The sequence below is a fragment of the Erinaceus europaeus genome, chromosome 8 (assembly GCF_950295315.1).
Source record: "Erinaceus europaeus chromosome 8, mEriEur2.1, whole genome shotgun sequence".
Classification (NCBI taxonomy): Eukaryota; Metazoa; Chordata; class Mammalia; order Eulipotyphla; family Erinaceidae; genus Erinaceus; species Erinaceus europaeus.
This window is the reverse complement of record NC_080169.1, coordinates 107,392,878-107,416,650: the sequence shown is the minus strand read 5'-3', so window position 1 is coordinate 107,416,650 and position 23,773 is coordinate 107,392,878. Positions and strand designations below refer to the sequence as shown.

Genomic DNA, 23,773 nt, shown 5'->3' with positions numbered 1-23,773 from the left:
TTCATCGCCTGTGAGGCAACTCTCCTGCAGGTGAGCAGCCGGGGGCTCGAACCGGGATCCTTACGCTGGTCCTTGTGCTTTGCACCACGTGCGCTTAACCATGAGGAAAAGGAAAAACAGAGAGACACCTGCTTCATCACTTGTGAAATATTCTTGCTGCAGGTGGGGAGTGAGGGGCTGGAACCCAGGTCCTTACGCGTTGTAGCATGTGCACTTAACCAGGTGTGCCACCAACAGGCCCATCATTTGATTTTTGTACAGTTAACTGAATTTTGAAAAGTGGTATAGTAAGGAAGGTTCATATAATTTGAAATCACAATGTCTGATATTTCTTAATACTCCCTTGTGCTATATAGAAAGTGGAAGAAACAAAGAACAAAAGCAGCTCCCCTCAAATTTCCCTCTCCTACAGCCATATCCCAAACTGAACCTACAGGAACCATAATAAAATATAAAGATTTCTCTTTTTTTAAATATAAGTATTTCTAAATTACTTTTAAAGCTGGATCTCAGGACGCTGTACTAATCAACTATTATTTGATGCTTTAATTTTTAGACACATGATAACTGCTTATTATATTGAAAAGAATGAGAGCTAACAGAGTAAAGGAAAAACTTTGAACAAATACTATTCATAAGTTGCAAACGGAGAAGGCTAATCAACAAAAATCCTCTCACTCAAAATGAAAATGACTCAGTTTTAAAATTCTGAGAAATGAGGGGTCAGGCAGTGATGCATCTGCTTGAGAACACACAATAATTTGCAAAAGGACCTGGGTTTGAGTTCTGCTACCCATCAATTGGGGGACACTTCATGAGTAATGAAGCAGGTCAGCAGGTGTCTTTCTTTCTCTGTATCCCCCAAACTGAAGCATTTACTTTTTCAGTGAACCTTTTGAAGAAAATCTCTAATAACATACAAGTTATATATTGAATATGCTAACATTATTGTAGACATGTAGACCAAAAATTTAAAAATTCCATATTCAAACATAACTCCAAAATCTGCTAAAAGAAAATAATTTCATGTGAAACTTTCAAATTAGCAAACTGGGTAAAATGTGAAAAAACAGAAATTCTAAAATTCTGAGTCCTCAGAATACAACAGAAAATCCACAACAAATTATAATTTCACTACAATGCATTGAAAGACCGTTATGGGCTAGGGAGACAACATAATAGTTATACAAAAGACTCATGCCTGAGACTCTGAGGCCCCAGGTTCAATCCCCAGCACCACCATAAATCAAGAGCTGAGTAGTACTCTGGTATTTCTTCCTGTGTCTTTCTCTGAATGTCTTCTTCTTTTAAATCTGATTACCAGAGCACTACTCAGCTGGGGGGATTGAATCAGGGACCTCAGAGCCTCTGGCACAAGGGTCTGCATAGTCACTATACTACCTCCCCTACCTTTCTCTTTGTATCTCTTTCATTAAAACAAAATATTTTTAAAAGACCGTTCTAACTGAAAACATGTATTTCTATTCAACAAAACAGTTAGACTGAAAAAAAAAAACAGCAAAGCTGTTTCCCAGGACGCTTACTCTTCCATCTAAGTGGCGCAAGTGTAAATATTACCCCAACCCCCTGCCCTGAAGGAAGATTCCATTTTTCCCTTTCTCTTGCTTCTGCCTCTCATTTTCAATCTGAAAAATAGCAGGTACAGTGAAGCTCTAACAACAATTGGGGGAGGGAGGGGGGAGGGAGAATGCATTCCTAATTTTCTCTTATATTACTACTCTAAAATAGAAAGCATTAGGCACCTACCCACTTTTACCCTAATTAGTAACTCCCATTTATTTATAAATAGCTGGGATAGTGGCCAGGCAGTGGCGCATTGGGTTGAGCACACACATTACAGTGTTCAAGGACCCAGGTTCAAGCTCCTGGTCCCAGCCTGCAGGGGGAAAGCTTTACAAGTGGTGAAGCAGGCCTACAAGTGTCTCTCTGTCTCTTCCCCTACCTATCTCCCCTCCTCTCTCAATTTCTCTGTCTCTAATAATATGTAAATAAAATTACATACACATAAAAGGATCAGAAAATCTTTATAAAAAAGTGTATAGCAAAAACAAAATACAAATGAAAGAGTATTGCTCAAAAGAAATTATAAACAGGTGGCAGAATTATGCTGGAACTTGTTTTTCTCCCAATATTTTTTCATTACTGGAAGGATAAAAACAACTGTTGTGGACACTTACCCCTGTGGGTCTATCTCTGGGCGCATGTCATAGACCTGGCACTGTGCCAGTCTCACAATCACCCCCGACCTCAGCAGCTCTAGTGCACCCTGCTGGATCTTAGCCACTCTTGTGAGAAATGCCTAAGAAGTCACAAAAGGAAAAGCATCAGTGCAAAAATCACATAAAATAAGACTCTCTCCTGGCTCATTTCAGAACTCTAATCACTACTGAAGAGAAATCTAGCTGTGGAGGCACATTATGCCATCTTTCCCAGGAGAACTCAACAGATAGAGTGTATCTGAAGCACTGCTGACAATGTCCGACATAAATACCCAAACAGACTGCAGTTTCTGTTGTTGTGTGGCTCTAAGGAGGGCAGATAAGACTGTTGTGCTCCTAGCTAGACCTCCAGGTATTAGTCAAGTGCCTGGTACATAACAGGTGTTGATAATGACTAGCTGAGTAAGTAAAGGAGAAAAGCTAGCGCAGAACTTGATGCTTCTACTACCGAATATAATGACATCTGAGATATCTCTAACCAGGAGAGAACAAAGGAAATTAGCACAGATTTGGGGGAGTGGGAAGATATCTCGGCTTGTTAGAACATGCCTGAGATCTCCCAGAGTCCTCATGTTTAATCCCCAGCATCACGTCATGCTAAAGCTGAATAGTGTCCTGGTCTGTTGTTTTTTTTCTGTCTCTCAGAATACATATATTTTTAAGTTAAAAAAAATCTGTAGGGAGAAAATGATGAATCCTATGCTGTATTGGAAATCCTGGGTGGGGGTAGATAGCAAAGAGACTCTCAAGCCTGAAGCTCTAAAGTCTAGGTTTCATCCCCCATATCACCATAAACCAGAGCTGAGCAGTGCTCTGGTATAGAAAGAAAGAAAGAAAGAAAGAAAGAAAGAAAGAAAGAAAGGAAGGAAGGAAGGAAGGAAGGAAGGAAGGAAGGAAGGAAGGAAGGAAGGAAGGAAGGAAGGAAGGAGGAAAGTGAAAGGAAGAAAGAAGGGAGGGAGGGAGGAAAGGAAGGAAGGAAGGAAGGAAAGAAAGAGAGAGAGAAAGGGAGGGAGGGAGGGAGAGAAGGAAGGGAGGGAAGAAAGGAAGGAAGGAAGGAAGGAAGGAAGGAAGGAAGGAAGGAGAGAAAGAGAAAGGAATGAAGAAAGAAAGAAAGCCCTGTGTATCAAGTAGAACCAGCACAAACAGAGCTGAAATGTTCAACAGTCAGGCTGGGAAGATAGCATAATAAGTATGAAAATGGACTCTCGGAGCTCTGGTGGTAGGAACTGTGTGAAGTTGCACCCCTCTTATCTTATGGTTTTGTCAATGTTTTCTTTTTATAAATAATTTTTTTTAAATGACTAAAAGCTTACATGATAAAAATATTCAAAGTGTAAGTTCCATCAATACTCTTGAGCTTGAAGTGGGAAAGAGCTGTGGATCCAACTTGAAAGGGATATAAAGCCTTACCATTTTCGACTCGTAAGTATAAAGGGCTTTTAAAAGGGGAGGCTGTGGAGTGAGCAAGCTCTGCAGAGTACGGTCGTCTTCAACCAGGCTGTCCACCAGCACCTTGAGATAACCACTGTTGGAAAGATACAAAAGCCACTGCTGCTGTTTATCAACAGACACGATCCGATCAAGCAGAGCCAGGGCCAGCATCTGGAAGAATAAATCCAATTCCAAATCCAAATCACGGAGACAGTGACCCGCAGCTGGAGATCCAGTAAATGCCTCGATCTGGTGATGTCTACAGCTTTATTCAGAAACTGTTCTTACAAGACTTCTCTTTTTGTTGAAGTGACCAAGTTATGCACCCAGAGTTTTGGTTCATTAGCAAAAGAAGACTCAGGGTACAGTTCTATTTCTGAAACAAAACCTAGCATAACAGTGACACCAGAGTTAGGATCATACAGTGATGCAGACAGAACTGACGAGGCTGAGGCCCCAGGTTTGATCCCTGACACCATGTATATCAGAGTCAGATGGTACATTCCTCTCTCTCTCCCCCTCCCTCCCTCAAAAAATTAATATTTTTAAATAGTGACAGTATTTTTATTTTAGCAGAATCTAAACATAGTTATTCCCTTTTGTTGTCCTTGTTTTTTTTATTGTTGTAGTTATTATTGATGTCGTCATTGTTGGATAGGACAGAGATAAATGGAGAGAGGAGGGGAAGACAGAGGGGGAGAGAAAGATAGACGCCTGCAGACCTGCTTCACCGCTTGTGAAGTGACCCTCCTGCAGGTGGGGAGCCAGGGGTTCGAACCGGGATCCTTATGCTGGTCCTTGCACTTTGTACCAACTGTACTTAACCCACTCCCCAGAAAAGGAATTTCTATAAAGAGCTTTCCCTCAAGGTTTTACATGTTCATTATAGGAAACAGAAGTGCACATCAGGCGGGGCTGGGAGGTGGCACATCTGGAAAAGTGCATGTAGCTGAAGGACGTGGGTTGAAAGGCCCCAGTACCTTGCCTGTAGGGACCCTACGAGCAGTGAAATAGTACTTCCTTCCTTCTCCCTCTCTAGTTCCCCCTTCCCTATCAATTTATCTCTGTCTGTCTCTACCCAATAAATACATAAAAAAGAAAAGTACATGGAGAAAAAAGCTTGGGACTCTCAAGCATAAGATCCTGAATTCAGTCCCTAGCATCCCCTATGCCAGAGTGATACTCTGTTTCTCTCTCCTTTTCCCTTTACTATTAAATTTAAAAAATCATTGGGGGGGGGGGAGAGAACATGTAGTCTGGAGCCAGGAGATGGCCTACATGGTAGAGGGCACATATTCCCAAGCACGCGAACCCAGGCTAGTGTCCTGGAAGCACACACAAGTACCATGCACAGCAGCGAGGGCAAGCTTCCTAAATGACAGTGGTGGCAGGGTGGTGTGTGTCTCCCTCACTGTCTCTCACTGAAGGAGACAGAGAGAGAAACAAAAAACAAAACCCACAGCACTGGGATTAATTGTACAGGCATAAATTCCCAGTGCCAAAAATAATAATAAAAGTAAAATAAATATTTAAAATACATACACAGTATAACAAACTCAAAATTGTTTTACCTACTCCCAGTCCACTTTAATGCATAAATACCTAAAAGAAAATTTAACAGGATTGAGAGGACAAGTATCCACCTTACCCTGTACTTTACAGTTTTACTTATTACAGTATATATATATATATATATATATATATATATATATATATATATATATTAATCCTGCTTCCTACGGTCTTCAAAAACCATGAGAAATTACTCAAATGTCACATAAGTTTGACTAGTCCTCAGTGACCTTCTCATAAATATGCCATAATATTTTAAGGTTATTGACTGCAAATTCTCCCCTACAAAGCATAAAAAGACCGTTTCAGCTCAAAACCTGCTTCTCCAGCATTCTCTAAAGATCTTTTTTTTGTAAGTAGCATCTCTATTGTTCTTACTATTTTAATGGCAGTCTCAAAAATAGCCAAAAGACTATACTCTTAGTTAAAATTCAAATTTAGATTTTTTTTTTCTTTCCCTGCCATTAGGGTTACCACTGTGGTTCAGTGCCAGCACTATGAATCCACTGTTTCCGGCGGCCATTCCTCCCTCCCCACACATCTGTATCAGATAGGATAGAGAGAAATTGAGAGAAGTGGGGGAGATAGAGGAAGAGAAAGAACTTGCAGACCTGCTTCACTGCTCATGAACTGTCTCCCCAGCAGATGGACAATGGGAGCTTGAGTCCAGCTCCTCACGCTCGGCAAGTGTGATTAACTGGGTGCACCAATGCCTGATCCCCTGGATTTAGATTCTTTTTTTAAAAAAATTCATTCATTTATTTATTTATTTATTCCCTTTTGTTGCCCTGGTTGTTTTATTGTTGTAATTACTGTTGTTGTTACTGATGTCGTCGTTGCTGGATAGCACAGAGAGAAATGGAGAGAGGAGGGGAAGACAGACAGGGAGAGAAAGATAGACACCTGCAGACCTGCTTCACCACCTGTGAAGTGACTCCCCTGCAGGTAGGGAGCCGGGGGCTTAAACTGGGATCCTTATGTCGGTCCTTGCTCTTTGCACCACCTACACTTAACCCGCTGCACTACCGCCCAGCTCCCCTGAATTTAGATTCTTCACAGAATTAAATAAAAGAAATTAAAATGGAAATTTCAAATTACTGTAAATAACAAAGTTCGCCAAAATAAACTACAGAAAAATAATCAATAAATATATCTGAAATGCTCAGTTTATGCCTTAAGTCAAAATGTAGCTTCACTTCCATACTAAACAGGAGTTACTTTACCCTTCCAATCTCATGACCATCACACGCATCTCGACAGACCACTTCCATGAGGGCGGCACCATAGCTCTCAATGATGGCTATGTTTTCTCGCTGCAATTTACTAAATACGTCTTCAGGAGCTGTCAGTCTTTCCCACATCGTTTTCTTGGCTAGCGGGAGTTACAAAAGAAAATTTTCAGTACTCCAGTGAAAAGCAGTTACACACACAAAACAGTTCTTTCATTACAGCACAAAAACAAAAGCCAAGAACACAATGCACAGAGTTCACGGGTATACACTCAGATAACAAACAGAAAAAAGCAGAGCCTGTCCTTAAAGACAGCAAAATGAATCAGGAGATTCCAAGAAAGCCAACATTCTACAGTTATCTGGCTAATCTGCTTTTAGTCTCTAGTGTGTGTGAGGGGCATCTGCATGGTTTTACCAGTTTAGGATGCTTTTTTCATTTAGAAACAACACAGCACCAGAGCTTCCCCTGGTGCCGTGGCACTTCCTCAATGGTAGCAGACACCAGCTTGGGCAGCACAGAAGGCAAGGCAAACGTCCTACCCAGTGAGCTGTCCCTCCAGTCTTGTTTCATCTTTTATTAATATCTATGCAGACAGAATCGGGTATGAAGTAGACAATTCGAAATCAAGGAGTTGTAAATGACATACGACTATCAGTCAATTAGACATTGAATTTAATGAAAGCAGAACAAAATCAAAGTATAAAGCCTGTTTTCAAAGCAATACAACTTACTTTTTAAAAGCTTTGTTTATTAATGAGAGAGATGTTAAGAGACAAAGAGTATGAAGCAGAGCCTCAAACTCAGGATGTGACACTCTTAGATCCAATGCTCTTAAGCCCTGTGCCAGCTCTCCGATGTCTGTCAGCGATATAATCCATTTTACTGACACTATAATAGAACCAAAGTGGGCCTACTTTATGGAAATGCAAGGAGTTAAGTACTTCATCCTCTACACCGGTGTTAGCAGAGCTTTAAAGCTTGGCTTTATTTTTTTTTAAGGTTTTATTTATTTATTAATGAGACAGAGAGGAGAAAGAAAACCAGACATCATCCCGGTGTTTGCTTTAAAACGAAACAGAAAGTAGGTTACTACCTAGAGCTAAAGTTGGTTCCAACCCCTGGCACAACACACCAGAGCTGAGCAGTGCTCTGGTCCAAAACCAACCCCTACTTCTCCCCAGAAGAAAGTATCACTGGTGTCCTAGAATATATTACTTTAATATTTTCAAATATGGCCAAATTAAATAGTAGTTGTGACTAAAAAAATTTAACTAAGAGATGAAAACACTCTGAAACAATTTAAAAATCAAAACAACAGTGAGAGAAATAACTACTGTTCACAGCTCCTGAATCTAACCCCCAACGACACAGGTTCCAGAGTAGTGCTCTGGCTTCTGTATCATGTGAACACTCTCTTCATGCCTTATATAGAATAAAGTAAAATAAATCTTTAAAAGGAGAAATTCAAAAAGGGAGAGTATTTTTTTGTGATCATGCTGCTTTATGACTTCTTGATACTGACTTATAAAAAGCATGTTGGAGCGCCACCTAGTGGTTAACTCAGCTAAATACAATGTAAAATATTTCTAGACAAAATATCTCTACAAAAAGGCTTCTCTATTTGCTTAAAAGGGTTTGCTGAATTCTTCAAATCTCTATAAATGCATCGTTTGGCTATTAAAACCATCTGAGGAATATTATGCAAGCTGGCATTACTTTGAAAAAACAAACACAAATGAAAAGCATTTTTTAAAAGCATCATTTTTGTGATTTATTTGTATTTTTTTAAATAAATCTTTTTTCTGTTATTATATTTATTTATTTATTGGATATAGACAGCCAGAAATCGAGAGGGACAGGGGTGATAGAGAGGAAGAGAGACACCTGCAGCCCTGCTTCACCACTTTCAAAGCTTTCCCCCTGCAGGTGAGGACAGGGGCTCGAACCTGGGTTCTTGAGCACTGTAGCATGAACTCAACCAGGTGCACCACACCACCACCCAGACCTCTATATTTGTTTTTTAACCAAGAGGAAGATGCCATAGCAAAGATCCACACCACCCAGGAAGTCCCCTTGACACTAAATAATGTCCCCAGGGCCCAACATAGGATGAAGTACATAGTCTATTGACTGAACTATCTTCCAGCTCCCAGAGTGGTTTCTAAGAATCAGCAGGCCTAGGAGTAGATGCCTAGGAGTAGTATTGCTGGGTCACAGGGTTATTTCTGTGTTTGTTTATTCAAGTGTTCTCCAAACTGTGTGCCATAGGGGATGCACCTGTTTGTAGTCTGGTCAAGAGTATAACAAACTTCCTTTCTCTACATGCCCTCCCTCGCCAGCAAATGCCATTTCCCATTTTGTTGATGTAAGCCATTCTCACCTCTGTGAGGTGGCATCTTCTGGTGGTTTTGATTTGTTTCACATTTTTTTAAATTATTTTATTATTGAATAGAGACAGAGATAAATTGAGAGAAGAGGAGATAGGGAGAAAGATAGAGAGACACCTGCAGCCCGGCTTCACCACTTGTGAAGCTTTCCCCCTGCAAGTGGGGACCAAGGGCTGGAAACTGCGTCCTTGCACACTGTAATGTGCGTGCTTAACCAGGTGTGTCACTGCCTGGTGCCTGATTTGCATTTCTCTAAGGGTACGTGATGTGGAACTTTTTTTCATATGTATGTGGGAAAGGCTATATTTACTCCCATGATTACAACTGCATTATGTAGAATTAAAGTATGGATGCAAAATGAATGACCAACAACAGATAACTGGATAAAGAAATTGTCAGAGGCCAGGTGGTGGTACACTTGGTTGAGCACATGTGTTACGATGCACCAGGACGCAGGTTCGAGCCCCTGGTCCCAACCTGCAGGGGGACAGCTTTGCATGTGAAGCAGTGTTACAGGTATCTCCATCTCTCTCATTCTACCACCCCTTCCCTTACAACTTCTGGTTATCTCCAATAAAGGAATTACGGTAATTTTAAAAATTTAAAAAAAAGAAAGAAACTGGTGTGTGTGTGTGTGTGTGTGTGTGTGTGTGTGTGTGTGTGTGTGTGTGTGTGTGTGTGTGTTAGAACAGATATTCTGCAACCAGAAAGGATGAGATTGTAACAAAATGGATGGAATTGAAGGCCACTGTGCTGAGTGAAATGAGGACAACTACTAGCTGGTCTTGCTTATATGTGGAATATAAACTAAAGCAAACACACCTGCAAAGAAGAAAGAAGTCTAACCTGACTATCTCTTATACAATATGCGAACTAAGATGGTTCGGAGGGAACGTGTGGGAGGGTGGGAGTACAAGACGTTGGTGGGGGTGTGTGGTGATTTACAGGCGTCAGGTGTGCATATGCAAATACACCTGAAATCTGATAACTTTACAAAACAATGCTAAATCATTAATAAAAAGAATTAGTATGCAAAATAAAAACATTCATATAGGCTTTCAGAAAGAAATAAGAAATCACTAGAAGTTATACAAGTTCTTAAATAGTTTAAGTTAGGCATAGATTACTTATTATATTAGAGTATAGAACATTTAATATTTTTAATATTTATTTAGTTATTCCCTTTTGTTGCCCTTGTTTTACTGTTGTGGTTATTATTGTTGTTGGCTAGGACAGAGAGAAATGGAGAGAGGTGGGGAAGATAAGAGAGGGGAAAGAAAGATACATACCTGCAGACCTGCTTCACCGCTTGTGAAGCAACTCCCCTGCAGGTAGGGAGCTGGGGCTCAAAGCAGGATAACATTAATATTTTTTAAATGCATACGTTCTAAGAAATTGTACAGCTAGAAGCTTAACCCAAGAAATAATTCATATTAGTGCAAAAAGACATATTCATGAAAGTTTAAACTGGCAGAAGACCATTTGGTAGACACTGTTAAAATTAAAATGTGCAAACTATTTTACATGGACATTATACCATGAAGTATCCTTTTAAAAAAAAAATAGTGATTTAATAATGATTAACAAGATCGTAAGATAACAGGTACAACTCCACACAATTCCCAACACCAGAATTCCATGTCCCATCCCCTCCATTGAAAGCTTCTGTATTCTTAATCTCTCTCTGAGAGATTGGATGAAATTCCTTTATGGGGTGCAGAAGGTGAAGTATCCTTCTTATATTATACCACAAAGTATCATTTAGGAATAAGTAAGCCTAGAAAAATATCTGGTGTAGCTTTTTTAAAAAGATTCATTATTTTAGAGTGTGGGAAAAAAAAAAAAAACAGACTGCTATTCAGCTCTGGTTTATAGGGATTAAACTTGAAACTTCTGGAGCCTCAGACACGGAAGTCTCCGGTGCTAACTGCTATGCTATCTCCTCAGCCCCGATGTACCCTGGCAATAAAGTATGAAAAACAATGTAACTATCTATGAATAAAGCAAACTGCTAAATAACTGGAACTTCATAGCAGGGTGACAGAGCAGGGTGACAGCATTTTTAAAATGCTGACTAGAGTGCAAGGTGGGAAGAAAGACAGAATCGCATTACCTGTAGCACAATGTTCTGTGGGATCAGAAGCAGAAGGAGCCACTGATACACAGAATTAACCCCCCTCTCAAGTAACATCTTAACACTGGCATTACACAACTTATCAACTGCTAATCTAAAATGTAAAAGCTAGTCGAGTGTTTGAGGGTTTACTTCCGTTGTTTTTATTACATACTTTCTTCATAACTTAAGAAAACACTTTTTCTCAAATCAGAATGAGTGCTTTAAGAACTACAGAAATTCATCTATTAGTTCTATCTAACCAAAAAGTAAAAAGCATTTCTTTTTAATATATTTATTTATTATTAGGTAGAGACAGAGAGAAAATGAGAGGGCAGGGGGAGGTAGAGGGAGAGATAGAGAAGGAGAGGAACAGGGACACACCTGCAGCTCTACTTCAACACTCGTGAACGGGCTTAAACCTGGGTCCTTGCACACCATGTGTGCACTTAACCAGGTATGCCATCGCCTGGCCCCAGAGCATTTTTTATTAAAGACATAATTACAATAATTGCATTGGGTTTGATGTATTGCACCAAAGCAAAGGACTCTGGGGTGGGGGTGGGGTTCTGGTCCTAGAACATGATGGCAGAGGAGGATTTAGAGGAGGGTTGAATTGTTATGTGGAAAACTGAGGGATGTGAACAGGGGTAGATGGCATAATGGTTATGTAAAGAGACTCTTATTCCTGAGGCTCCACAGTCTCAGATTCATGGTGAATTCACCTTCTTTAACCCATCTTGGATGGAGCTCAAAGATACCATGTTAAATGAGATAAGTCAGAAACAAAAGGATGGATATGGGATGATCTCCCTCACTCACAGACAGAAGTTGAAAAACGAGATCAGAAGGGAAAATTCTAAGCAGAACTTGGACTGGAGTTGGTGTATTGCACCAAAGTAAGAGGAAGGTTCAAGTACTGAAACATAATGGCAGAGGAGGACCTAGTGGGGGCTGTATTGCTATGTGGAAATGTTATACTTGTACAAACAACTGTATTTTATGATTGACTATAAACCATTAATACCCCAATAAAGAAATTAAAAAAAAACAATCTCTGAATAAAAAGAGGTTAGGAAATGTATCTAATCGTACCTGCTTCCAACGTGTCTGGTTCATCTGGTCTCTGTGCAATCTGCAAGTAATAAAGCAGAGAGCCATAGAGGTGTGTCCTCACCCGCTGGAATCCGCCCCCTAAGAAGCGTTAGTAGAGTGAAAACCTTGTTTATCGACATTAAAGCAAACACAGAAGTTGTAAAATTCTTAGAAAATCTGATTTAAAAAAAAAACAAAAAACCTGTTTTCAAAATGAAGTCTAACAGTTTCTTCAAAATGATGTGAAGTGAAGAGTCTCCAATAGAGGCAAAACCCACCACTGGGTTCTCTGCTGAAGAAGTGGTGAAAGAACCATCAAGCATCAAAGCGAAATGGGCCTCTCCAGGTCCTGAGGCTAACGGCTGCTTCTGCTCTGTGCGAACAGCCTGGCTTAGGTGCGCAGTCAGCGTGAACACAGCCCCCGCTACCACGGGCATTAACTCCTGCGCAGCTTCATCATCCAGGATCTTGAAGCAGAAAGACAGCTCAGAGTGAGGACCCTGCTTTCAGTCAGTCACAGGCACATTTTGTGTACATTCTGCTTTTCAGCTTCCATGAAACCAATAGTATGGGACTATCATGTTGAAAGAAAAATGAGCACTAACATACAAAGAGAAATTTAAACGTCATGTTAGGTAACGCTGTGCTTCACCAGGATGGCACCTCGTCAGAACTCCGTGGTGAGGCTGTCAATGGAAATCCACGCAATCAGCCTCACCACTAGAATACCATCCAGGTGAATCTGGGGGAGGGCCACACTTGTGTGGTTTTAAAAGGCTACAAGATTCTGATAAACACTTTGGTTGAGAATCAGCACTGCATAGAATTTAGGATTTCGGGGATAAGGTGGTAGCACAGCGGGTTAAGTGCACATGGCACGAAGTGCAAGGACCAGCGTATCCTGGTTCAAGCCCCGGCTGCCCCAACTGCAGGGAAGATGCTTCATAGGCGGTGAAGCAGGTCTGCAGGTGTCTTTCTTTCCCCCTCTCTATCTTCCCTTCCTCTCTCCATTTCTCTCTGTCCTATCCAAAAACGACATCAATAACAACAACAATAAAAAACAAGGACAACAAAAGGGAAGAAAACATATATATATATTTATTTATATAAATATATATATATATATATATAAAAGAATTTAGGATTTCTCAGGGAAAGTCTTAATGCTAGTATTACACGACTCCAGTTTCTCTTTATCTGAAAGGGAGTGGGGAGAGAAGGAGAGCAAAAAACTAGATGCTAAATAAAAGCGGAATTAATAACATCTGTTTGTGGGTAGAAAAATAGTTTAGAAAACGTGTTACCTTATCATGCACATCTTGTAAAATATCACGAATAATCAGCTGCCGGTCCTCTGCCTGAATGAGGTCCTGGGGACAAGCTGTCAGAATAATTTCTACCAGCTGCCTCCATGACTCTAGCACGTGCCGCTTTGCATGAAGACACTGCAGCAATTTGTTTCTTCCTACCACATACTGAAGGATAGTGCTGATCTCCTACAGCCAAAGACATTGAACAGTGAGGTTAGCACAAAGGTTTACGGTGTTGCTATCAAAAAATGCCGATTTTTAGGATTTAGTATGGGGGACAGAGACTGACTATAATCCAACATGGGCAGTGCGGGAGCTCAACCCCTGAGCCTTCTTGTCAAAGGTCCGGTGTTCTACCAGTTAAAACAACCACCTACCACCAAGCTGCACAGCCGCACTAACTTTTTTTTTTTAATATTTTGTTTATTTATTTCCTTTTTGGTGCCCTTGTTGTTTTATTGTTGTAGTTATTGCTGTTGTCGATGTTGGATAGGACAGAGAGAAATGGAGAGAGAAAGGGAAGGCAGAGAGGGGGAGAGAAAGATAGACACCTGCAGACCTGCTCCACCGCCTGTGAAGCGACTCCCCTGCAGGTGGGGAGCCGGGGGCTCGAACTGGGATCCTTACGCCAGTCCTTGCTCTTTGCACTATGTGAGCCTAAGCCGCTGCGCTACCGCCCGACTTTCTATTTATAATTCTCGATATATGTACAGTGTACTTTGGGAAACTTCCATATGCATGCCACCAGTAAAGAAGTTTTCATGTTCTAGAGATTCGGACTTCCGGAGGCGGAGCTACGAGCAGCAGATCGCTTTCTCTCCTCCCCTCCCCTCCCCTCCACTCCCCTCCCCTCCTCTCCCCTCCCCTCCCCTCCTCTCCTCTCCCCTCCCATATCAACTAGGAATACCAAAGGAGACCACCCAAGACCGAAACAAGACAGGACTAGAATGACCACAGAAACCCAGTAAATCACCCGTGAGTACAAACACGCGTGGCTGGTGACAGAGAGGAGAGAGGGGCCTAAGGAGAGACTAAGTGACTGCTAAGAGTTCAGCAGTTTATCAGTGGAGACACCACCTCCAGTCTGCTCCACCAACAAGGGGACAACTGAAGGGAGGAGAGGACTCCCCAGAGACTCACCAAGTGCTACCCTGAGTCTCCATTGCTACTACCCTCAGAATCTAGAGCAGTGACAGGGAGGGACACCAGGGTACAGAGATCTAACCGAGAAACTCAGGAGAAGACCTATACCTTGGTGGCATAGCTGAGGGGCTGTGAAAGTCTCTTTGCATAACCACTGGATTATCTCTGCCACTGAGCTCCAACTCAGGGATTGAAAAAATGTTAACTTCCACCACTGTGAACCCTTTAATTAACTTACTTAGACACAAGTCAATCCAGGCAATAGTGATCAATAATTTGAAAAGTACTGATAAAGGGAACTCATAACATAATATATAAAATGGTTAAAACAACAAGAAAAAATATTGGAGAATCGAACCAGGACAAGAGTCCAGCTAAAAGTCCTCCAGAAGGTGAAGCACAAAATAACGAGTTCAACATCCAAACATTAGCTACGGAAATACTAACACGAGAGAGTAAAGAATTTGAAAAAATTGTAATCAGAAATGCAGGAACAACAAATGAGAATATGGAAGAAAATACTAATTATCTCATGGTTATTAGAGAGCTGAAAGCTGAAATCGCTGAGCTAAGAAGGCAACTAGCTGAATAAGCTAAAACAGTATCAGAGCAGGGCAACAAAATAGATGATCTCCAGAAAACAGTAGAGGGCAGAGAAAACAGAATCTATGAGGCTGAAGACAGAATTAGCAAGATTGAGGATGAGTTAGAGACAACTAAAAAAGAAGTAAGAGATCTCAAAAAGAGATTAAGAGATGCTGAAAACAACAACAGAGTCCTATGGGATGACTTCAAAAGAAACAATATACGCATTATTGGCATACCAGAGGAAGAAAGAGAAGGATAGGAAGAAAGCATTTTCCAGGCCATAATAGCAAGGTTGGTTTAATATACGTAAATTAATCAATGTGATCCACCACATCAACAAAAGCAAAATCAAAAACCACATGGTCATATCAATAGATGCAGAGAAAGCCTTTGACAAAATACAACATCCCTTTATGATCAAAACACTACAAAAAAAGGGAATAGATGGAAAATACGGAAGATAGTGGAGTCTATATATAGCAAACCTACAGCCAACATCATACTCAATGGTGAAAAGCTGGAAGCATTTCCACTCAGATCAGGTACTAGACAGGGCTGCCCACTATCACCATTACTATTCAACATAGTGTTGGAAGTTCTTGCCATAGCAATCAGGCAGGAGCAAGGAATTAAAGGCATACAGATTGGAAGAGAAGAAGTCAAACTCTCCTTATTTGCAGATGACATGATAGTATACATGGAAAAACCTAAGGAATCCAGCAAGAAGCTTCTGGAAATCATCAGGCAATACAGTAAGGTGTCAGGCTACAAAATTAACATTCAAAACTCAGTGGCATTCCTCTATGCAAACACTAAGTTAGAAGAAATTGAAATCCAGAAATAAATTCCTTTTACTATAGCAACAAAAACAATAAAATATCTAGGAGTAAACCTAACCAAAGAAGTGAAAGACTTGTATACTGAAAACTATGAGTCACTACTCAAAAAAATTGAAAAAGACACAAAGAAGTGGAAAGATATTCCATGTTCATGGGTTGGAAGAATTAAAATATATATTCATAAAAATATATTCATAAAAATGAATATATTACCCAGAGCCATCTACAAATTTAATGCTATCCCCATCAAGATCCCAAGCACATTTTTTAGGAGAATAGAACAAATGCTACAAATGTTTATCTGGAACCAGAAAAGACCTAGATTTGCCAAAACAATCTTGAGAAAAAAGAACAGAACTGGAGGCATCACACTCCCAGATCTCAAACTGTATTATAGGGCCATTGTCATCAAAACTGCTTGGTACTGGAACATGAATAGACACACTGACCAGTGGAATAGAACTGAGAGCCCAGAAATGAGGCCCCACACCTATGGACATCTAATCTTTGACAAAGGGGCCCAGACTATTATATGGGGAAAGCAGAGTCTCTTCAACAAATGGTGTTGGAAACAATGGGTTAAAACATGCTGAAGAATGAAACTGAATCACTGTATTTCACCGAATACAAAAGTAATTCCAAGTGGATCAAGGACTTGGATGTTAGACCACAAACTATCAGATACTTAGAGGAAAATATTGGCAGAACTTTTTTCCGCATAAATTTTAAAGACATTTTCAATGAAACGAATCCAATTACAAGGAAGACTAAGGCAAGTATAAACCTATGGGACTACATCAAATTAAAAAGCTTCTGCACAGCAAAAGAAACCACTACCCAAACCAAGAGACGCCTCACAGAATGGGAGAAGATCTTTACATGTCATACATCAGATAAAAGTTTAATAACCAACATATACAAAGAGCTTGCCAGACTCAACAACAAGACAACAAATAACCCCATCCAAAAATGGGGGGAGGACTTGGACAGAATATTCACCACAGAAGAGATCCAAAAGGCTGAGAAACACATGAAAAAATGCTCCCAGTCTCTGATTGTCAGAGAAATGCAAATCAAGACAACAATGAGATATCACTTCACTCCTGTGAGAATGTTATACATCAGAAAAGGTAACAGCAGCAAATGCTAGAGAGGATGTGGGGTCAAAGGAACCCTCCTGCACTGCTGGTGGGAATGTCAATTGGTCCAACCTCTGTGGAGAACAGTCTGGAGAACTCTCAGAAGGCTAGAAATGGTCCTACCCTATGACCCTGCAATTCCTCTCCTGGGGATATATCCTAAGGAACCCAATACACCCATCCAAAAAGATCTGTGTACACATATGCTCTTTGCAGCACAATTTGTAATAGCCAAAACCTGGAAGCAACCCAGGTGTCCAACAACAGATGAGTGGCTGAGCAAGTTGTGGTCTATATACACATTGGAATACTACTCAGCTGTAAAAAATGGTGACTTCACTGTTTTCAGCCGATCTTGGATGGACCTTGAAAAAATCATGTTGAGTGAAATAAGTCAGAAACAGAAGGATGAATATGGGATGATCTCACTCTCAGGCAGAAGTTGAAAAACAAGATCAGAAAAGAAAACACAAGTAAAACCTGAAATGTAATTGGCATATCGCACCAAAGTAAAAGACTCCGGGGTTGGTGGGTGAGGAGAATACAGGTCCATGAAGGATGATAAATGACATAGTGGGGGTTGTATTGTTAAATGGGAAACTAGGGAATGTTATGCATGTACAAACTATTGTATTTATTGTTGAATGTAAAACATTAATTCCCCAATTAAGAAATAAATTTAAAAAAAAAAAGTTTTCATGTTCTATCAGTGCCTGGACCAGTGTGTGTGTGTGTGTGTGTGTGTGTGTGTGTGTGTGTGTGTGTGTGTGTGTGTGTGTGTGTGTGTGTGTGTGTGTATGTATGTATCAGGCTCTGTGTTTGTATCTGTGAGTGAAAAATGAACTTTTCAGCCCATCTAATTTTTCCTAGTAACTGTCAAATTATATTTACTCTGCAGCACTAGAGTTGCCTAAAATCCAAGTTTAGTGAATCTATTTCTTTGCTTTTTTTTTTTTCTTTTAAATCTATTTGCCTTTTGCTTTGGCCAAGACACCTGTGTTTCCATGTATAGAGCTCTTCTCATTCATCTTTTACCCATTACCCCCATTTGTGACAATACATGACCCCCCCCACACACACACACTGAAAACTAAAATCAAGGACAAGGAGATAACATAATGGTCATGCCAACAGACTCTCATGCCTGCGGCTCCGAGTTCCCAAGTTCAATCCCCCCACACTACCATAAGCCAGAGCTGAGCAGTGCTCTGGAAAAAAAAAAAAAGTAAAGTTGAAATCCTTAAATAGTCTGGCAGAAAATACTCTGACTTAGTCAAGCATCTAGACATTCACTTCAGTATAGTTAATGACGTTAAAAGTGAAAAATCCTGTTCAGGTTTAATATTAGTTACCATTTTATCTTGTAGAGCGTAAGTGACGTAGCTAGAGCAATGCAAAGTATAAAACTACCATGTCAAGAGCTTACCTCCATGAGCAGAGGTCTCTGTCCTATGGCTGCCATGCCCTGAAGGGCATTTACCTCAGCTACAAGAACCCTGTGAAGAAGCTAGATATATGGGAAAGAGAAAAATGAGAGCGTTTCAGCCAACTGCTAGTAGTACTGCAAGTTACAATGGTAACTAGTTATAATTACCATACTTCCCAAGAAAACAGTATCCTGTATGACCACACAGTGACACTGCTTCATTTCTTGTCAAAATCATTAGTTATCCATCAGACTCCTAAGCACAGTACCAAGGAGCCTCTATGCCATGAAATTGGCACAAAGGTCCTGGATATCTTCTGCTAGTACAAATAAAGCCCCGCTATAAGCTTTACTTTGTAAAGGGAGAAACAGTTGAAGCCCTTCTTAGTTATAACATTATTTAGTGACTACAAAGAGGAATGTGAGATTTTTAAAGGGGATAAGTTAGTGTGATATATTCAGTTTTATGTGTCTGTCTAAAAAATCAAAGTCATAGTCCAATAAATCAATACACTTATGAGAAAAAATAATGTATGTCTGTTTCTTCTGCTGACTCGGTATCTAAACCACTGGATACCACGCACAATCTCTAACAGTCCTCACCTTGACGTTGCAGACCGTCTGTCCCCGCAAATTCTTGTGTTCACAGTTAGCAATGACCTGTTCAATCTGGGCCCGATCAAAGAAATCCAACTGCAAAGGTTCAGGGATCTCCTGACTGAAGTCAATTGAGTCAAGAATACTAAGAATTTTCCTTCGTACTGGAAATAAAAAGCAGTTGATTTTTCTTAGGATGCTGAACAATAGCAAACCATCAGACCCCGTTCATTCTCAAAGATAGTGCCATGTTCTCAGAAAGGGCATACATCTAGAAATGGGAGACTTTGTTGAAATCTAAATTTGACTTCAGTTATAATACATACGTTTGCAAAAATAACTTCTCTGGGACCAGGTGGTGGCACATCTAATTAAACACATACATTCTAGTGTACTAGGACTCAGGTTCAAGCCCCTGGTCCCTACCTTCAGGGGGAAAGCTTCACAAGTGGTAAAGCAGTGCTGCAGGTGTCTCTGTTTCTCTCCCTCCCCCTTTCCTTTCAATTTCTGTCTCCATCTAATAATAAACTATGTATGTAGCTGCTCTGCACTCCGGAGGTGGCACAGTACATAAGGCATTAGACTCAAGAACAAGAGTACTACTCTTGTTACTCTACTCGCTGGTATCATGTTTGTGTAAGTCACGCACTGGTCCTTTCTCTCTCTCACTCTGACTATATATATATATATTTAGATTTCTTTATTCATTAATTAGGAAGAGAGAGGGAGAGAAAAGGAGGAAGAGAGAACTTGAGCAGCACTATGGCACACATGATGCCAGGGAGTAAACTTTGACCCTCCTGCTTAAGAATCCAAACTTTTATTTACTGTGCCACATCCAAGGTTCCTAAGTTAAAAAAAAAAAAGTCATTAAAAAAATAATTTTGAACCAATGCAACGATTGCCACCTCAACATGCTTCACTTCAGACTGTGTCCAGAGACTTCAGGTGTGGAATGACAACCCTTCAGCTTCATTACTCAGGTGAGACCTTTCCTTTCATAGTATACTCTACTTTCATCTCCGGTAGTTCACTTTCTAACAAAGTCCCAAAACCTAGATATACACCAGTTTCTGTGAGAGAGAGCATATGTTCACACGTATCCATAAACTACTGCAAAATATATCCCTGAAAGCAGAAGTACACTAGAGTTTGCAGTGAGTACCTCCCTAATACTTCCTCTCCACTATTCCAAGCTTTGGGTCCATGATTGCTCAACAATTTGTTTGGCTTCGTATGTTAACTCTCTTTTCAGTCACCAGGTTCCAGATGCCATCAGGATGCTGGCCAGGCTTCCCTGGATTGAAGACCCCACCAATGTGTCCTGGAGCTCAGCTTCCCCAGAGACCCACCCTACTAGGGAAAGAGAGAGGCAGACTGGGAGTATGGACCGACCAGTCAACGCCCATGTTCAGCGGGGAAGCAATTACAGAAGCCAGACCTTCTACCTTCTGCAACCCACAATGACCCTGGGTCCATGCTCCCAGAGGGATAGAGAATGGGAAAGCTATTAGGGGAGGGGGTGGGATATGGAGATTGGGTGGTGGGAATTGTGTGGAGTTGTACCCCTCCTACCCTATGGTTTTGTTAATTAATCCTTTCTTAAATAAAAAAAAAATTAAATTAAAAAAATAATAATTTTGGGGCTGGGTGGTGGCACATCTGGTTGAATACTCATTACAGTGTCCAAGGACTCAGGTTCAAGCCCCAGGTTACAAGAGGTAAAGCAGAGCTGCAGGTGTCTCTCCTCCCCTTCCTTCTCTGCCTCTATTCGAAATAAATAAATATATTAAATGCTGATAATAATAATAATAATTTGCTTAGGGATGGGTGGTGGCTCATCCAGTTGACCAAACATGTTACAATGTGCAAGGACCCAAGTTCAAGCCCCTAGTCCCCACCTGCAGAAGGAAAGCTTCACAAGCAGTGAAACAGTGCTACAGGTGTTATTCTTTCTCCCTCCTCCCCTCTTGATTTCTGTCCCTATACAATGAAAAAAAAAAATCATCATAGTTATAATTTTTTTTTTCAAATAGCTAGTTGTCGAGCACATAGTACCATGGGGAAAGACCCAAGTTCAAACCCCCAGCCCCTACTTGCAAAGGGGAAGCTTCATAAGCAGTGCTACAAGTGTCTCTCTTCCTCACTATTAAGCCCGTCACTTTCAGTTTCTCTCTGTCCTATCAAATAATAATCACCACCATCAAATGGCAAAGCTATTCTTTTTCTTATTAATTTACTGATGAAAGACAGAGTGAAAACCAGTGCATCAAACCAAGATATGCAGTGTAGTGCCTGTCTGCCTCAGACTGAACTTGGGACGTCGTGCTTACAAGTTCTACTTTATCTCCTTGGATGCTATATAGTTTTTAATACCAGCTATATAACTTTTTCATATTACTTCAAAATCTGCAGTTATCTCTTATATTTATTGTAGAACTGTATTATTTCTTGGAGTTTTAAATAATTTAATATAACTTAATTACAAACTCAAAGACCTTTACCTTTTGTAGAAGTGTCAAAATGAAGAAATCCAGAGACAGACCTATTTTCATCTTCTATGCCTCCTTCACCATCTACTAAGAGTAACAACAGTGATAAGTAAGAAAAGCAAAGTAAAGGGTGGGGCCAGGGAGTATGTGGGGAGGGCAAGACTTTCAGGTCCTACGGCAAAATGGTGGGGGAGCTTGTCTGAAGGTGAGTGTCCTGCAGAAAACAAATTTTACACACGTACCAAAAACTGTATTTACTGTAAACTATTAATCCACCCAATCGAAATTTTTTTAAAGTAATAAAATTTATTTGAAAATAACAATCATAAATATGCTATTTCTAGGTCAAATATTATTTGCAAATGAATAATTAAAATGCATAGATCAGGTAGGACTTTGTCTTCCTATGGGATCCACTTCACAACTGTAAGTGAAATCAGAACTCCAAAAAGGCAGGATGCAATGGGGCCACTGCTATGATACTGCTTGTGTTTCCTTTGCATGTATAATACTCGCTAAAATATCTGGTTCAGAGTATCAAACTCCATGAAGTATATGTATATATGGACACTGTGTAATAAAGATCCTTCAAAAAATAACAGAAAGACAAGTATGGGATGACTGAAAATGTGTATGTTTAAGGGAAATAAACTCTAAAGACACACAGGAATTATTTGTCCTGTAACCACAAACTAAGCACAGAACTCAAGAGTTATGCTTGCGTTTCACACAGACAACTCAGCAGCGCAATAAAACAAGCACCAACATTCACACGGTCACCTGAGTAGGGTTTCACTGGCATGTCATCCAGTAAGAGATGCAGGAGCCTCTGAGTATGTGACCGTTGACGGTTCAGAGAGGTCACCCTTAGTTCTATGGAGGCAGTCTTCATCAGCCACGACATTTGGTTCAGCATAGATATCTCATACTCTAGAAGTTAAACGTGTTAAGTTTACTTTCCAAGAGAAACAATGCAGTATCAGAGAAGACCTAAATTCCATAGTTTCGTTTTCTGATATTGTCAGTTATTTCTAAAAATCTGAAACATACTAATTTAGTACTCAGTAAAATTTATACAGAAAGATGCCAAAGGAGAGTAAGTTAATAGATAAAAGATGAGCAAACAAAAAAGAATAAAGTTGCCATTTCTAGGATAACTTTGCAAAGATCTAGACTTCTGAGTCTGTCACTCTGACATTAGTAGAAAAATTAATAGTTAAAAATCAAAGTAACTCTAATATATTTAACTTATTATAAAACCACTTTGATTTTTATTTCACAAGTGAAAAAATTAAATGAGGAAATTAGTTTCAATTTTAATATTTTTATGATAGCATTTTATTATTATTATTATTTTACCAGAGCACTGCTTAACTCTGGTTTATGTGGTGCAGGGAATTGAACCTGGGACTCTGTTGTGGCTCAGGCATGAGTCTTTTTGTATAACCATTATGTTATCTACCCCCACCCCATTACGCTATCTACCCTCATCCTTGTTTGGGTTTTTTTTTCCCTTTTGTTGCCTTTGTTATTTATCACTGTTGTTATTATTGTTGTTGTTACTGCTGTTGTTGTTGTTGTTGGCTAGGACAGAGGGAAATCGAGAGGGGGGAAGACAGAGGGGGAGAGAAAGACAGACACCTGTAGACCTGCTTCACCACCTGTGAAGCGACTCCCCTGCAGGTAGGGAGCCGGAGGCTCGAACTGGGATCCTGATGCTGGTCCGCGTGCTTTCTGCCATATGCGCTTAGTCCCCAGTGCCACCGCCCGGCTCCCCTTGTTTGTTTTTTTAACCAGAGTACTCCTGAGCTCTGGCATTTGGTAGTGGTGGAGGACTGAACCTGAGATTATGATAGCTCTTAAATTAATCATATAATTTAAACTATATGGTTTAACATATAGTTAGGGCTGAGAATTAGTCTTTTTTTGTTTGTTTAATAGTAACATAGAATCTAGATGAAGCACTATAATTTTTTTAAAATAGTTTTTTAAAGATTTTATTCATTTGTTAATAAGAAAGATAGGAGAGAAAAAACCGAGCCATCACTCTGGTAGATGTGCTGCCAGGGATTGAACTCAGAATCCCGAAATTGAGAGTCCAGTGCTTTATCCACTGAGCTGCCTTCCAGATACTTCACAGTAATTTTAAAATTTTATTTAAGTGAAAA

The 23,773-nt window shown here is 40.2% G+C and overlaps 1 protein-coding gene across 2 annotated transcripts in view; it reads right to left on the bottom strand.

The window, feature by feature from the left end:
• NUP205 (nucleoporin 205) overlaps positions 1–23,773 on the bottom strand; it is a 119,931-nt gene that overhangs the window by 25,464 nt on the left and 70,694 nt on the right. The window contains exons 24-33 of one of the 2 annotated variants that reach the window (XM_060196635.1): positions 22,386–22,535; positions 21,618–21,692; positions 19,120–19,277; positions 18,517–18,597; positions 13,376–13,567; positions 12,274–12,538; positions 12,072–12,170; positions 6,467–6,615; positions 3,651–3,842; positions 2,199–2,320 (exon numbers count right to left, since the gene is read on the bottom strand). In XM_060196635.1, the coding sequence (XP_060052618.1) occupies positions 2,199–2,320; positions 3,651–3,842; positions 6,467–6,615; positions 12,072–12,170; positions 12,274–12,538; positions 13,376–13,567; positions 18,517–18,597; positions 19,120–19,277; positions 21,618–21,692; positions 22,386–22,535 (1,483 nt within the window). The remainder of the gene's footprint in view (positions 1–2,198; positions 2,321–3,650; positions 3,843–6,466; positions 6,616–12,071; positions 12,171–12,273; positions 12,539–13,375; positions 13,568–18,516; positions 18,598–19,119; positions 19,278–21,617; positions 21,693–22,385; positions 22,536–23,773) is intronic. The other variant, XM_060196637.1, reaches the window with a different exon arrangement.